Source organism: Armigeres subalbatus, chromosome 1 (assembly GCF_024139115.2).
Source record: "Armigeres subalbatus isolate Guangzhou_Male chromosome 1, GZ_Asu_2, whole genome shotgun sequence".
Taxonomy (NCBI): Eukaryota; Metazoa; Arthropoda; class Insecta; order Diptera; family Culicidae; genus Armigeres; species Armigeres subalbatus.
Window position 1 is genome coordinate 128,542,654 of NC_085139.1, and position 14,245 is coordinate 128,556,898.

General features: G+C 39.8%; 1 protein-coding gene across 1 annotated transcript; it reads right to left on the reverse strand.

Moving 5' to 3' along the window:
- Positions 1 to 152: 152 nt before the first annotated feature.
- Positions 153 to 9,837, reverse strand: LOC134205116 ((E3-independent) E2 ubiquitin-conjugating enzyme). The gene is made up of 9 exons (XM_062680061.1): positions 9,748 to 9,837; positions 9,339 to 9,684; positions 6,388 to 6,501; positions 6,184 to 6,323; positions 4,615 to 5,980; positions 3,260 to 4,264; positions 2,444 to 3,146; positions 2,169 to 2,384; positions 153 to 1,243 (listed from the first exon to the last, which is right to left on the reverse strand). The coding sequence occupies exons 2-9, from the start codon at positions 9,642 to 9,644 to the stop codon at positions 1,050 to 1,052; spliced, it is 4,044 nt and encodes a 1,347-aa protein (XP_062536045.1). The 5' UTR covers positions 9,645 to 9,684; positions 9,748 to 9,837; the 3' UTR covers positions 153 to 1,049.
- Positions 9,838 to 14,245: the final 4,408 nt, after the last annotated feature.

Consider the following 14,245-nt stretch of genomic DNA (forward strand, 5'->3'; position numbering starts at 1 on the left):
GTCAAATCTATCTTTTTATTGAATATCCAACAAGACAATTTCTCGAAGCGTCGGTGGACGTGTGGTGTGATCACACGCCTCTTAATCACGACGATTAAGAGGCGTGTGATCACACCACACGTCCACCGACGCTTCCAGAAATTGTCTTGTTGGATATTCAATGAAAAGACAGATTTGACCGAAATAAGATCTTAAGATTTTCATAGTTCAATTCTTATGAAACATTCTCATAAGTTTTGTCATATGAAAATCTTACGACCAGTATCCTTAGTGTAGGGGCTCCAGTATGCCTTGCGAGCAAAGACGTAGGATTTCCAATCCGGAGATGGCGAGTTCGATTCTCGTTTCGGTCTAGGATGTTTTCGGGATTCTCGACTCCATCACCCTTATTCTTGGTTACGTACGAACGCGCTTTTGAACGAAAGCTGATGCGCATTCTCGTTTATGCCGCAAAATCAAATGAGGAAACGATTCGTACGAACTGCATTCGTTCGAAAGTTTCGTTCATCCGTAAACGAGAATAGGGGTGCATATCTCGGGCATAGTGTACCAATTGTATTTGCCACACAAAATACATACTCATGCAATGACAGGCATAGAAAACCTTTCAAATAATATCAAAGGAAATGCTAAACTCTTTTCGGCCTAAGACGTTTTTCAAAGATTTCAATTGGAAGGAATCATCTTTGAGAAAAATGGTAATGGTATAGCTAAATTAGTCACAACAGCAATTTGTAATTAGAATTTTCCTTAATCACTCAATCACTGGTGCCAAGGCCATTCGTGCAGACGACGTTATTATCGCAGTTATTTGGTTGATAAACGATGTGGATAAATTAATTGCATTCATAGTAACCTTCAGGTCATTTTTTTGTAACTAGCCTTATAACATAACGGGTTATGTCACCCTAACCAAAATTTATTAAATAATGCTATATGAAAAATAACAGAACAACGTACGAGAGCAGCTAATAATAGAATATCGTAAACAAATGATGAGATTGGCGCTAGCCAACTACAACGGTGGGTAGGGATGCCATATCCCGGGGTTATTCGCTACTGATGGTTAGAAGTGTCTTCTGAAAATTCTCCAATAGACCCACCAATGTGAGGCAGAAGCCACGACTTGCTGGAATGAGCGGGAAATCAGGCTGAATTACTGGATTCAATTCCTGTACAGCATTGGACGCAGTTAACGAGGTGGATGGGGAAGTAACTTTATTAGGTGTCTCGCTTGGAGGTTCTGCAATGAAAATAGAAAAAAAAACGGCTGAATATCTCTGTTTAGTATCCAGCTCACGGTGTCTCTATGGGGAAATATTATTTTTCGAAAATCAGTATCTCTGAAACACTCACCACGAGAAAGTATATGCTCTCCTCTTTCATATAGTGGGTAAACCAAAATGTTCTATCGGGGGATCTAGAATTTTTTTTTTCACTATTTTTGGTGCAAACTCCATACAAATCTCAATTGATAGCCTATTTAACGTCCCTAAAAATGTATGGAAAAATGACCCCCGATAGAATATTTGAAAAATGCACCTACCACCTATGCACCTATGCACCTGAAAGAGGAAAACCTATACTTTTGTGTAGTGGATGTTTCAGAGATACTGACTTTTTGAAAATAAACCTCTTCGGACAAAGACACCGTGAGCTATCTGGTCGGGGTTGTGCCAAATCACACAATTCGCCAATGCCGAATGTCCACGGTTCAAACAAATTTAAAAAAAAAATAAATGAGCATTTGCCCACGCTGGGGGAAGGAGGTATCTAAAACTGATCAAAACCTGGCCATGTGGTATATGGACAGCCCCTAAGAAGAAGAAGAAGAAGAGTAGATCATTTCTGGACAATCAACTTAAATTTCAGCACTATATAAACACGATTTTGTCCGATTTGGGTTTATGGAAATAGATGTAGAAAAGCATGTGGTAAATTTGAAATTCACCACGGGCTTAACTGGCGAGACATTACGTTGCCGTTGTGTACCGTTCTCAAAGTCATACGCAAAGGTACCTATCCTAGTTCGAATTCAGGAAAAGATCCATGCGACTCTCCGCCTACGTCAACCAATTACAAGAATCGTTTTATTAGCCTCAGGAAACGGATTGGCCACAGCATCAGCACGATAAGCTATTTTCAACCCATTACAACAAAGTACTTACCAGCATCAACAATCGCTGCACGGTTTACTTCATTCGAAAGATCCATCCAACTTTTGATACGCTGGTGCATGGCCAAACCCCGCGTTTTGAAGTGTATCAGGATTTGCTCATGGAATATTTTTGGTGGATTGCTGATGAGTTTTGCCATCGACTGAACTAGTTTGAGGAGCACCATTTCATTATACATCCTGGAATTTTCCTTTCCTTGTTGAGAACCTACGGCATAGACTTAGTTATATAGATAAATCGTTTAATCAATCATAACAAACATCTACCTTTCTGTTTCTCATATCCCGCTTCGTTGAAATAGGGTTGGTCAACGAGAATCAAACCCTGGATTGAGACTATAACCTGAAGTAGTGTACTGTTCGGACCCCACATTTCCGTGCCCCGACCGGACCATGTTCCTAGTAACGATACACACACTTTACCGTCCTCATAAAGATTGGGATTCAATCGATCGGAACAATAGCTGATATAGTGGCACAGAGGAGGAGCATTCGGGTAATCTTGACCCAGTTGTACATCGAACAGAAATAATCCATCTTCATAGGGTGTCTTTTTCGGACCTTCGATCATAACACTGAGCAAATCCAACCGGTCTTCGAATGTTCGCACCCAAACTCCCGGGGGAAGCGCGGTTCTTAACAATCTATGCTCTCGCTGGACGGCTTTGTAGAAACTTTGTGCGTTGTTAGTTTGAAATACTGTCAGGTGGTACTTGTGGGTACATGGCGCTGAATCGAGGACTTGAAAACATTCAACAAAGCTGAACTCTGTGCTCGCGGTAGGAGCAGCAGCAACTTCATCACCGGTAACATTTTGATGATCCTGATTCGCGTTCGGGGTGTTAGGTGAAGAATTCAACTGAGATGGTGTAGAAGCAACTATTTCAGCGTTAAATGGTGGAGGCGTCAGTTGAGTTTCTTCGATTATTATTTCTTTGAACAGATCCGCTTGACTGTACCGAAGATTGATCTGTAAGATGGAAAACATGTTGTAATTAGATATTTTGAAACAAATACTGATAGTCTATTTGGAGACAGCGGCTATGTATATTTTAAAAATAAACATATTAATATGATTCTCACCTCTTGGAGAGCCTTTACCAATTGCGCTTTGATAAGTGAACACAGTTTTGCAGAAACATTTTCAGCCTGGGGCGAGAAACTGAAAACCGAACTCGTAGAATTCATGTCCTCGCTAATGTTCATGTACAGGTTGTTGACATTGTCCAGCTCAGTGTTCAACAATGAGTCATTACCGCTCTGGTTCATATTGCTCTTATTATCATGGGCGGCTGTGACATCACTTTTAGCTGAAAAGTTTCCAGAATCATCACCTGCTGCTTCCGCTGTAGACCTTGATGAGCTGGTATTGAAAATTGCCACATGATGTTCATCAATACTGGAAATGTCCGATGAAGTGGACTGATTATTAGTTGAGATTAATTTAAATGAGTTTGTCGTACTCAAATTGGATGGATTGTGTGGACAGGGTAACTTTCTAGAAGCCGAACCTGCGCTAGCACCTTCATTGGACGATAGGCTGTTATTGCTATGGAGTAGAAGCTTTTGATCCGAACCGGGAGTTTCTGCCGTGGGTGTTGTGCCTTTTGAACCGTTTTGATTGAACAGTCGATTTTTTTGATCCTGAACTCGTTCTGCTGTAGTTTGATTATTGGATTTGCGAACACGTTCAACCAGGCCCATAAAGTGTCGCTCATGGAAGAAACTTGTGTCCATTAGGCGATCTAAATATCGGCATTTTTTGTAAACCAAAAGCAATTTTTTCATTATTTCTTGATTTTGCAGATGAGGATTTATAATGAACATTTCTTCCAATCTGGCCATGGCAACTCGAGCTCGCTCTAAATTTGCTGTGAGCTTTGGTTTACAGACGTGCTGAGGAGAAACTCCGCCCAGTTCTGATGTCTCGTCTTCCGTTTCCCACGAGTTGTTGTCGGAGTCGTTGCCCCAGAAATTGTTTTCCGAGTCATACTGACCAACTTCGAAAATATCTTGCGGCCAGCACATGCTAACGTGACCATTGACCCACCAAACTTTCACCATTCCGTTGGGGAAATTATCGATAACCTAAACAGTAGTAAAGCAAATTCAAAAAACGTGATTAATACTCGCAATCAAAAGCTTTAAGACCAATGCTAGAATAAAGCTTATGTTTGGGGTCGGGGTTCCGTTAAATCACACCAAGCACCTTTTAAAAATTATCAATTTTCTGATCAAGTGTTCGTGTAGTTGTTCAAATTTTGATCACAAATCATATCGGACGTATCTCAGCACTATAACTGAGAATATCCTACAATAAATGTGCACCTAAATTGATAGAATGTTAGTTAATGCGTTTAGTGCGGTTCCACAGAACTCCGACCATATGAAAAGCAGAACAACTTAGAACAAAACATAATAGACTTGATGTATCTTACTTGGCCCGCACTGCAATTAGAATCGTCTCCATTAAAGTTGGCCACCCGTATGACGATAGTTCCCGGTCGATATTGGAAATCCGGATGATCCTTCAAATCGTACACACTGACCTCCGATTCACCATTGTACGTTGGTTGCGGCTCATCCGTACAGGTGTACGTACTGAACCACTTGACTTTTGCCGTTCGGCCATGATGATCGACATTCTGAATCACTCCATAATCTCTAAATGAGGGATTGTGCAAAGGATCTGTATTACCCGCCAATACGAAATCTCCCGGAAAGAACTCATGATCGTCCAAATGATGGATTGGACACAGATCTGTGGACGGAATGTTGGTTTCAATAGAACCATCCTGCCAAACCACCGTAGCACTGCTGTACACAACAAGGGTCTCCGTTATCACTTCATCACCAGCAGCAAGAGCTCGTTCTGCATTACTGTTGGTCGATGCAGATTTCTTTCTGCGTTTGCGTAACTTTTTCGCAAGTAAAGGCGATTTTTTGGGGCTGCCTCTCGGAGTAACAGTGCTCGAACAAGACGAGGAAATTTGACTGCCTCCCCCATCGGAAACAGCCGAATCACAACCATCAGGATCATCTTCTTCATCCTCTGGATCCGTTTGCCATTCGTCACTTTCGGCTAATTTACATATTGTCGTTGATGACTGATTGCTATTCAAACGCCTTGGCGAATTTCTTCGCAATTTGCTTGTTTTCACATTATCCTTTCCGGCCATTGGGCACAACTTTGCACGATCAGTTTCTAATTTTTCTCTGATGTTTTCCTCATTTTCAGAACCGGTAACGGTAATCTTGTGTTTTTCATTATCACAGATAACTTTTTCAGACTCCTCATCGTCTCTTTTTAACATTTTTCGATACTTCGAACTGAGCTCCCTTCTCCACTGGCTTTTGCGGCAGATTACGTCTTCTTCCTCAATTTTGAGATAATTCTTATCATTGATTTGCAACATACAAGATTCGAAAAGATTCAGTTTTTTCAGTCGTTTGAGATTTTCTCCGGTAATGTAATCAGGCGGCTGTTGGATGCCACCTTCCTGCAGTTCAGCCTCCAAATTTTCGCATGACGCTTTACATTGCCAGTGCACCCATACTCCTTCCAGTTCAACGTTTTGAACTGTAAATTTAACATCCGCGATCTTACGTTTCATTGAGCGTTTCATTTCCGCGGACGTTTTGATCCATTTGGAATTTTCTATTTCACCAAGAGGTACTATCAATGTTTGACCGGGGTAGAATAGAGCACTGGCAAAATATCCGCAACGAGATCGACACTCCGGATCTTTCAGCGCACAATAATCGAATTCGGGCCCAGTTTCCACTAGAGAACCACATGGGGATCTTGAATGACAAAAATAAAGGTATTTGGTATTTTTTAATGCGTTAAACGTAGTCTGTTTAGATTTGCAGCTACATTACTGGTTATCAGATTCAATAAAAATAATATGTATTACCTTTGACTTCTTATAAAGTGTTAAATCTTGTAATCTCATGGCTTAATATATACTGTTATATATATATATACTGTTTTTATATATACTTACTTCATAACTAGTTTCTCTGCTACATTCCTGGTGCTTCCCACCCAAGAATCCATGCAAACTGCATTATCCTTAGGCATGCACATGAGGGGTCGCAGCCGATCAGAACAAACATTTCTAACCACATACTTGGTTCCAACGACCTGGCATAGATTAATAAGTCTATTGAGAACATGTTCGCTTACCTATTTTTTTGGTAATACTAACTTTGACATCTGCTTTAACAAAAATTTCGTGACAATACCCGCGTTGTGTATCTTTGCCAGGAATCATCCGTCTCACAACATCTCCCGGCATCAGTGTTCTATCGGCCAAACCAACCTATAGATAAAGAAGAAACAAAATGTTTTTATTCAACCATATAAGTTTCTGTACTTGACATTCGAATCGCTTGTTTCGATCCGGCTCATTTTCGTTTTTACGTGCAATCTCCTTCGTGTAATTCGTGTACTCGACGGCGGAAATCTGCTGGGAACAGTAAAGAAACGGTAGAAGCAGCCGCCGTTGTTTCGAGACGAATCTCCCTAGCGGAAGGAGAAATGTCTGCCGATTTTAATTCAGGGAAGTTCCAACCTGCGGAAACTGATCGTTCTGGGACTATGTAAATAACCTGAAGGAAGCTCTGGAGGACAACGCTAATTTTGTATGCTCCAACATCGCTAGATGGTTAACTACTTTAACCATCATCCGTCGTTGAAACTCAAGCTGAACAACATGCAAGCCGATGTTGTTGCATCGATCGAACTCGCAATCTGCAATTTACATAACGCCGATCATCATTGCATTGTTGAGTTCTTTTTTACACTTGACGATGTGGCATTGACTTTACAGCATATTATAGGACACGCGGTTGGAAGGCACCTAAGAAAATCGTCAGACGGCAGACCCGCTAGCTTCGTAGAATGAGAACTGCCGAAAAGAGCTGCTCTCAAGCGCTATTTCAAACACGGTTCCTTCTCGTTGCAAGCGCACTAAACTCTGCTTACAAGATTGCTAGTCTTCTCTGTTTTCTCAATATCAGGAAAATATACAGCAAAACTTCAGGACCCGACCTAAAACGTTCTGGAAGTACATGAATGAACAAACAATAAACAAGCTACAACAATGATTTTGAACGAGGAAGCGACCTCAACGCCACAATCCATCTGTCAGCTATTTGCCTACAAGTTTGCGAGCACCTATTGTAATGCATAATCGCCGAGGCTACTAACAACGTTCCTTCAGCCGGGATCACGTGGGCTACGTTTTTCGTAGACACAGAGAGCTAACTCGCAGTTAAAATCATCCATGAATCGAAGGCAGAAGGCATTTCGTCCGCGTTTTTGAAAAGGGACATTTAACAGATATTTAACAAATCGCTATCCAGTGGACTTTTTTTTCGTCTGTATGTAAAATCGCTACAATGTTTCACGTGTACTCGTGTACAAGAATAACGATCGGAAAGGATGTGATCAATTATCGTATCATCTCATACTTGGCGCTTTATCCAAATTATTTGAGCTAGTGATAACAGAACCAATCATATCTCACTGTAAACAACATCTGAGTGCCGATCAACATGGGATTATCTCAGGCAGACTACTAATGTCTTCTTCTTCTCAAATGGCTCGACATTCCAGCTGGAACTTGGCTGGCTTTTCAACTTATTCTGTTAGCATAGCCTGTTAATGATTAAAATCTTTTCTATGCCCGCCATTGGATGAGTATGTATCTTGTGTGGCAAGTACAATGAATACCCTATGCCCAGAGTGTCGAGAAAGTTTCCAACCCGAAAACATCCTAGGCCGGAGAATAGAACTCCCCATCCCCGGATTGGCAATTCTACTGGAGACCCTGCTAATGTCTACTTATGTCTTCATTTCATTTTACTTCTAATAACTTCATCTGCATTTGCTTTGAAGCCTTAAGATAAGAAAAAGCCATTTTGAGTAGACCATCAGCACATGTCTTGCTCAAACAGGCGTTAAAACCTCATTTCTTTTCTTAAACATTACAACTTGTGGTATGTACATTGTACATGTTATAAACCCGCTTGAGCTTTTAAATGCAATTTAAAAAACTGATAATCTGTATTCACGTAAATCGTAAACGTAATATCAAAACATTATTACCAAGTGATAAAGCTCGTAGTCTAAATAAGATGTAATACTATGTTCGCACTAGGGCCTTGTAACATGTCATTCGGCTATCTTGATGAGCTTTTATTTGTCGATAATTTGAATAATATGTCATTCAGGTCGTAGTGCGAACATAGTATTCTTCCTTGGCTTAAAGTACGGGATAACATGTAGGCTTCCGTTATGATAATAAATTACAATTTTCGCGCTTAGTTTCATAGGGGCGTAACTAGATTAAATTAATGATTTCGTGTGTGTTACTTCTACGTGAAGTTAAACGATTTACAATGATATGGAATATTCCCGATAGTGCCTGCCGTATCCTAACGGAACTATCAATTCTATACTTTCGCCTCTAATGCTATCATGAACATGTACGTCCAAGTTTGGAAGATGATATTAGCATTTCCATATCATTGTAACTAGATTGATCGATTTCTTTTCGTCGATGTTTTCTTTTTATTATTGTAGCGAATTTCGCTAGTTTGTCGATGATTTAATGGTTTGGTGCGACAAATGATGAATGTATCCTGCACCAGAATCGATAATCACGGTTGTAGCTTTTGAAACAATTATTGAGTTATTAACCAAATATAAAATGAAAATCGATTAAAAGAAATCGATCAATACAGTTACGCCCCTATGAAACTAAGCGCGAGAATTACAATAAAATGCAAAGAGTATAGCTGTAATAGAGAATTGTTCTCCTACCAGCATAGCTAATATTATCAATTCAGTGCAAATCCGAATTATAGCCGCTAACAAAGTTGGATTTTTCTCACAATTCGTACGTTAAACCTAACTTCGGAAGTGGTGCGCTGTTTTCATTTGGTGATGTGCTATACAGCGCACTACTTCCGAAATTAGGTTTAACGTATGGATTGTGAGAAAAATCCAATTTCAATAGCGGCTATAATTCGATTTTCTACTGAATTTATAATAAATAAATCTACGGTCATTACTTTTACATGTTTGACTTTTGCTCCCAGCTCCCGACTAAAATTGATCACTTTTGTCATTTATATACATTTACATTCTTACCTTACTCTGCTTGATGATTTCCTCCAGCCCATCCGGATGCCAACAGGCTCGTATTTCTCCCTTCTTCAGTGTATCCTCCTCGAAGCCTTCCTCTTCGCTAACCTCGAAGTTTTCCAGCACTAGCCCGAATCGCACCCGGCCCCTTCCGTCCAGACAGAAAATTTCATCCTCGTAAAAGTATTGATTTTCACTGCCATCGTGGTCCTGCTGATTCTGAAGGATAGATGATCCACCCGAAGCAGTGGACGATCCGCTACCTTTCAGCGCTTTGCTCGATTTTGTTGCGCTAATGTTTGACGTTGCCATTCCGGTTCGATTTAGCAGGTTGACATTTTCTGCAGAAACTCTGATAAAAAGCACTTTGAATTTTTCTTCTCGAATAATTACGTATAGGAATATCGCCGCTTACTGTGCAAACGATAGTGAAAATGAACAATCGTTTTTCGTTTTTTCAGGCTTTTCTTCTGACTGATGACGGAAATGTCATCCTTTTTGTCAGGATGAGTCCAATGAATAGATATAGAAGGTGAGGAAGAAGATCAAATGGAAGTGATTAGTGGATGATGCACGGCTTCTTATTCGAATGTAGTAGTGAAAGCTTTTTCGCCATACACGAAAGGCACGTTTATTTGGATTTCCATAGACCAGTGCATGATGACGTAGGTTGACAGTTCACAGAGCTTTTTCACCGGGACTTAGCCTCTGGCGATGCTTCCGATAAAATTGTTTCGTCATTTTATTCGCATGTAGATGTCCTTTGCGATTGATTTCATGCTGAATGCAAAGAATATCATTGAAATATTCGGATCGCAGCAATTTTAAACTAAAAATATGAATTTTAATTTTCTCCTCATCGATTTTTCTTCTAACACCTTGTAAACAAGCTCTGTGAACTGTCAAATAAGTGAGGTTAGATCAAGATCTTGCATTGGTCTATACCTTATAGAATTTATTTTCATTATTGCAATACCGTGGACCCCCGGTAATATGACCGCTTTTAATCTGAACACTTTTTTATTTGAACCCCGTTCGTTTGAACATCGTTCAAATTAAAAATGGTTCAAACGTCATTTAACACGTGGAATCGAGAAAAGAAAAATGGAACATCGTGAAACGGAATGCAGAATCAAAACAAACCAGCCAAGAGAGCAGCCAGAAACCAGTTTTTCTGATGCAAATAGAGTAACCAGAAGTTCAAATTAAAAAAGAACCCCGTTAATTTGAATGAGGTACCGTTCAAATTATCGGGGGTCCACGGTAGAAGATGCGCGCATATAACATTGAAATGACAGTTTATCTATAAGCTATGTGCAAACTATAGATAGTAGAATCTATAGATGAGCGAAAGCATGGCTGAGTCGATTTTTTTGCCCGTGCACGCGCGCATATTACTAATGACACACTGATGGTATTCGTACCATGGTACAAGTTGTACCACAGGTGTGTCGCCTTGTACCATGCTGGTACAACGTGGAAAACCATGGTACAATATGTACTAGGGTATATAACCGTGGTATACCACGGTCCTTGTACCACCAGTGTGTCTTTAGTATATGACGTCACAGCCCTTAACGTTTCCATTGAAATCGTGACGTCATGCTCGTTTGGAGACACGTTTGACAGTTCGTTTGGAGACAGAGGATTTATTTTCGCTCATCTATATATTCCACTATCTATAGTGCAAACTATATATCTATTATTAGAAAATAACACGTAACAGCAATCTGAACTAATCATTGTTTTTCTTAAATGGTCTACACATAATGTGTATAGGGATCTCTATAAAGCGAATGGGGTGAACAAATGGTACATCTTAAATGATTACCCGCATAAATGAAAACAATATGCTGTGATGTTGTTACTATTCATATGAACTATATGATATTGTTACTAATTATATAGTTGTCGATTTAAAGTAAAGACCATACGTTTGTCTATCAATAATATTATACAAACCCTTTAACCTACGACACCATGTGTAATAATTTCACAAATTACTGTTTCTTTATAATGTATTACATTCCGTGTTTAGTTTTCTTTTAGAAGAAAAAGATAATGGACAATTATTGGTTGATAACAGATATAGTCACAATATACAATATAACTATGAAACGAAAATGTATTCTCCGACGATAAAATTATTTCCCTTCGATTGCACACATACACTGCACTCTCATATCATCCAATGATAAAAATTCGATAGCCGTTAAAATTTTGCAATAAGTTTGCGTATTTTTTAGAAACAGAAGAATTATTTTTCCGTGCAGTAGTCGAGGTGGTGGTCATGTTTATTTCAGGTGCAAAAAATCATAAGGGTTGTGTACATGACACGACCGCCCGACGTAAACTACGTAAAACTGTTTGGTGAAATGAAGAACCTAGCAAGTCTCATCATTCATGAATATTACAAAATTGTTCTTTTGATTACTTTTGAAGCAATACTGGTTTCGAGCAATACTCAAAACATAAAATCCAACGATGGCAATATGTTGCAGTGTAGCGGTAAAAGCATAGAGCCAGCATCTGCATTTAAGTGAAATACTCTTGTGATATTCTGACTATCGAATGGTTGCTGTTGTGTTGGTGATTGGGAATCCGCATGATCTGAAATCTGTCCTTTTCAGGGCATTAAATTTTTCATTGGAGGAATTTGGTTTGACTGAGAGTAAATTCATGAGATTGTTGCGTTAAATCGGCAGCAGTAACGCAAAAATTCATTAGATTCAATCCATCATTTGACTTCTGCAGAGTTAGTGATTAAAAATCCATCGAAATATAAAGACGCTATTAGCGTTTGGAATCTATCCTAATTTCGTGACGGTCTCGAATTTGGAAATTTCCGTTTTACACCCTGTATCTGAGTCTTCCCCTTAGACGTAGTTTACGTAAAAAAAAATGCTGGCAAATTAATTCTTTTGTGTAAAATGGTGATTCTGAAAAATCATTATCTTGAGAGAAAAATTCACTTGGCAACAACTGACGCCATCCATACGAATGCATATTTGCAGCACCTAAGAATTGCGCTCCTATGCGCGCTCGTGATTCTGCTACGGACGGCAGGCAACTTTATGGCGTCGCCAAGCGGTTTATTTTCACTTTGAATAAAATTCGCCTCGCCTCAATCTTCCTTTGTGTAGAATGGTGGCCCTGAGAAGAACCGATTAATTTCAAATATGTCGACGACGACCACATGATCCACGACACAAGCTGGAATTCGCTCGGCAACTCTGCCGATGCTGGAAATGAAATGAAATGCCTCGCGCGCGCGGTAGAGCAGTTTTCTTATAATCAATGAAGATGGCTCATTAGTCCCGCCTCTTTGTTGTCCGGTATGAATGCAAATATTGTGTAACCGTCACACACTCACCAAAGGGGCGTGGCTACAGGTTCAACTTTATTGATTACAAGAAAGCAGCTCTTCCGCGCGTGCGAACCATTTCGTTCGAGATGTCGCGGAGAGCAGACCGTGGTACCACCTTCGGCATCGGCGGAGCTCCTACCGGAAATTTTATTCCCGGTGATGGTGTGGGTCGCGGGGTCGTCGTCATCAACATTAGCAGCGTTCAGATTAAATTTTCTTGTCTGAAATAGGGGGAATGACGGCTTTGGCAGGTTTTGTTCTATTATTGTCAGGGGGGTTTTTGTTGACCAAATTTTTTGAAATTTGGCCACAATATTCTTTGATATGCTATGATATGATATGATATTTGATATGAAGTACTAACGATCGGCTACCATCAATGAAAGTGGCTCTTGGGAGCGTCCACAAATTACGTTACGCTTTGAGGGGGGAGGGGGGTTGGGCGAAGTGTGACGACTCATACATAATTTTTAGATGCTTCATACAAAAAGTGTGTCATAGGGGGGGTTGAAAATGCCCAATGCGTTACGTAATTAAAGGATCTTCCCTTAAGGTGACTCGAGGAGGCACTACACACCGTGTTATTTTTCATATCTTTTGTCTCTTTCTAACATTGTCACCTCGCAATTTTGGAGTGGCGTATTTCGGTTTTCAGTTGTTTGATGTAACTGTAAATGTATCAGCATGTAGATTGCGAGTAAGCACGCGCCGGTGATACTTTTTCAAAATCATATTTGTTGTAGAAAAAAAATTAAGCATTAATGATAATCTATAGTATCAATAGAATTGGCAAATTGTTGAAGGGTTTCCGAATCGATTAATAAGCAAATGTCTAAAATCCATCGAAGATAAAGACGCTACAGTCAAACCTCCATGAGTCGATATTGAAGGGACCATCGACTCATGGAAATATCGAGATGAGGAATAGCAAATCTTTGGAAAGCTGTTTGAATTTTTTAATATGGCATGATTTGCTTCCATGTGTCGATATCGAGTCATAGAACATCGACTCATGGAGGTTTGACTGTATTAGCGTTTGAAATCTATCCTAATTTTTGTGACAGTCTCGAATTTGGAAATTTCCGTTTTAAGCCCTGTATCTGAGTCTTCTCCTTAGACGTAGTTTACGTCAAAAAATCTGTAGCAAACATCAATACTGACGCCATACAATTTTCTTCAGTCATAGTGCGAATCAATTGTTTGCATGGTCTCCTTCCGGTACTTGCTTGGGATTCAACTACCGACGTTAGCGTTGCGCTTTGAATAAAGTTCATCTCGGAACCGATTTCTTTTTCAATCATCAACAGGAAAAATACAAAATTAGAGTCTCGCGGGAAAATTTCATGTTGTGTCGACAACAACCAAATCGTTGCAAACGCAACATTAGTGAATAAATTGCTGTAGCAATCTTCCGATGACAGCCTATGCTCGGGCCGGCACTAATTCTACTACCGATGCTACCGATGATTCCGCTACCGATGCCAAACAATTATGCTTTGTTCTATGAAGAAAGCTCGTCTAATATCAACATTCTCAATCACTAAAA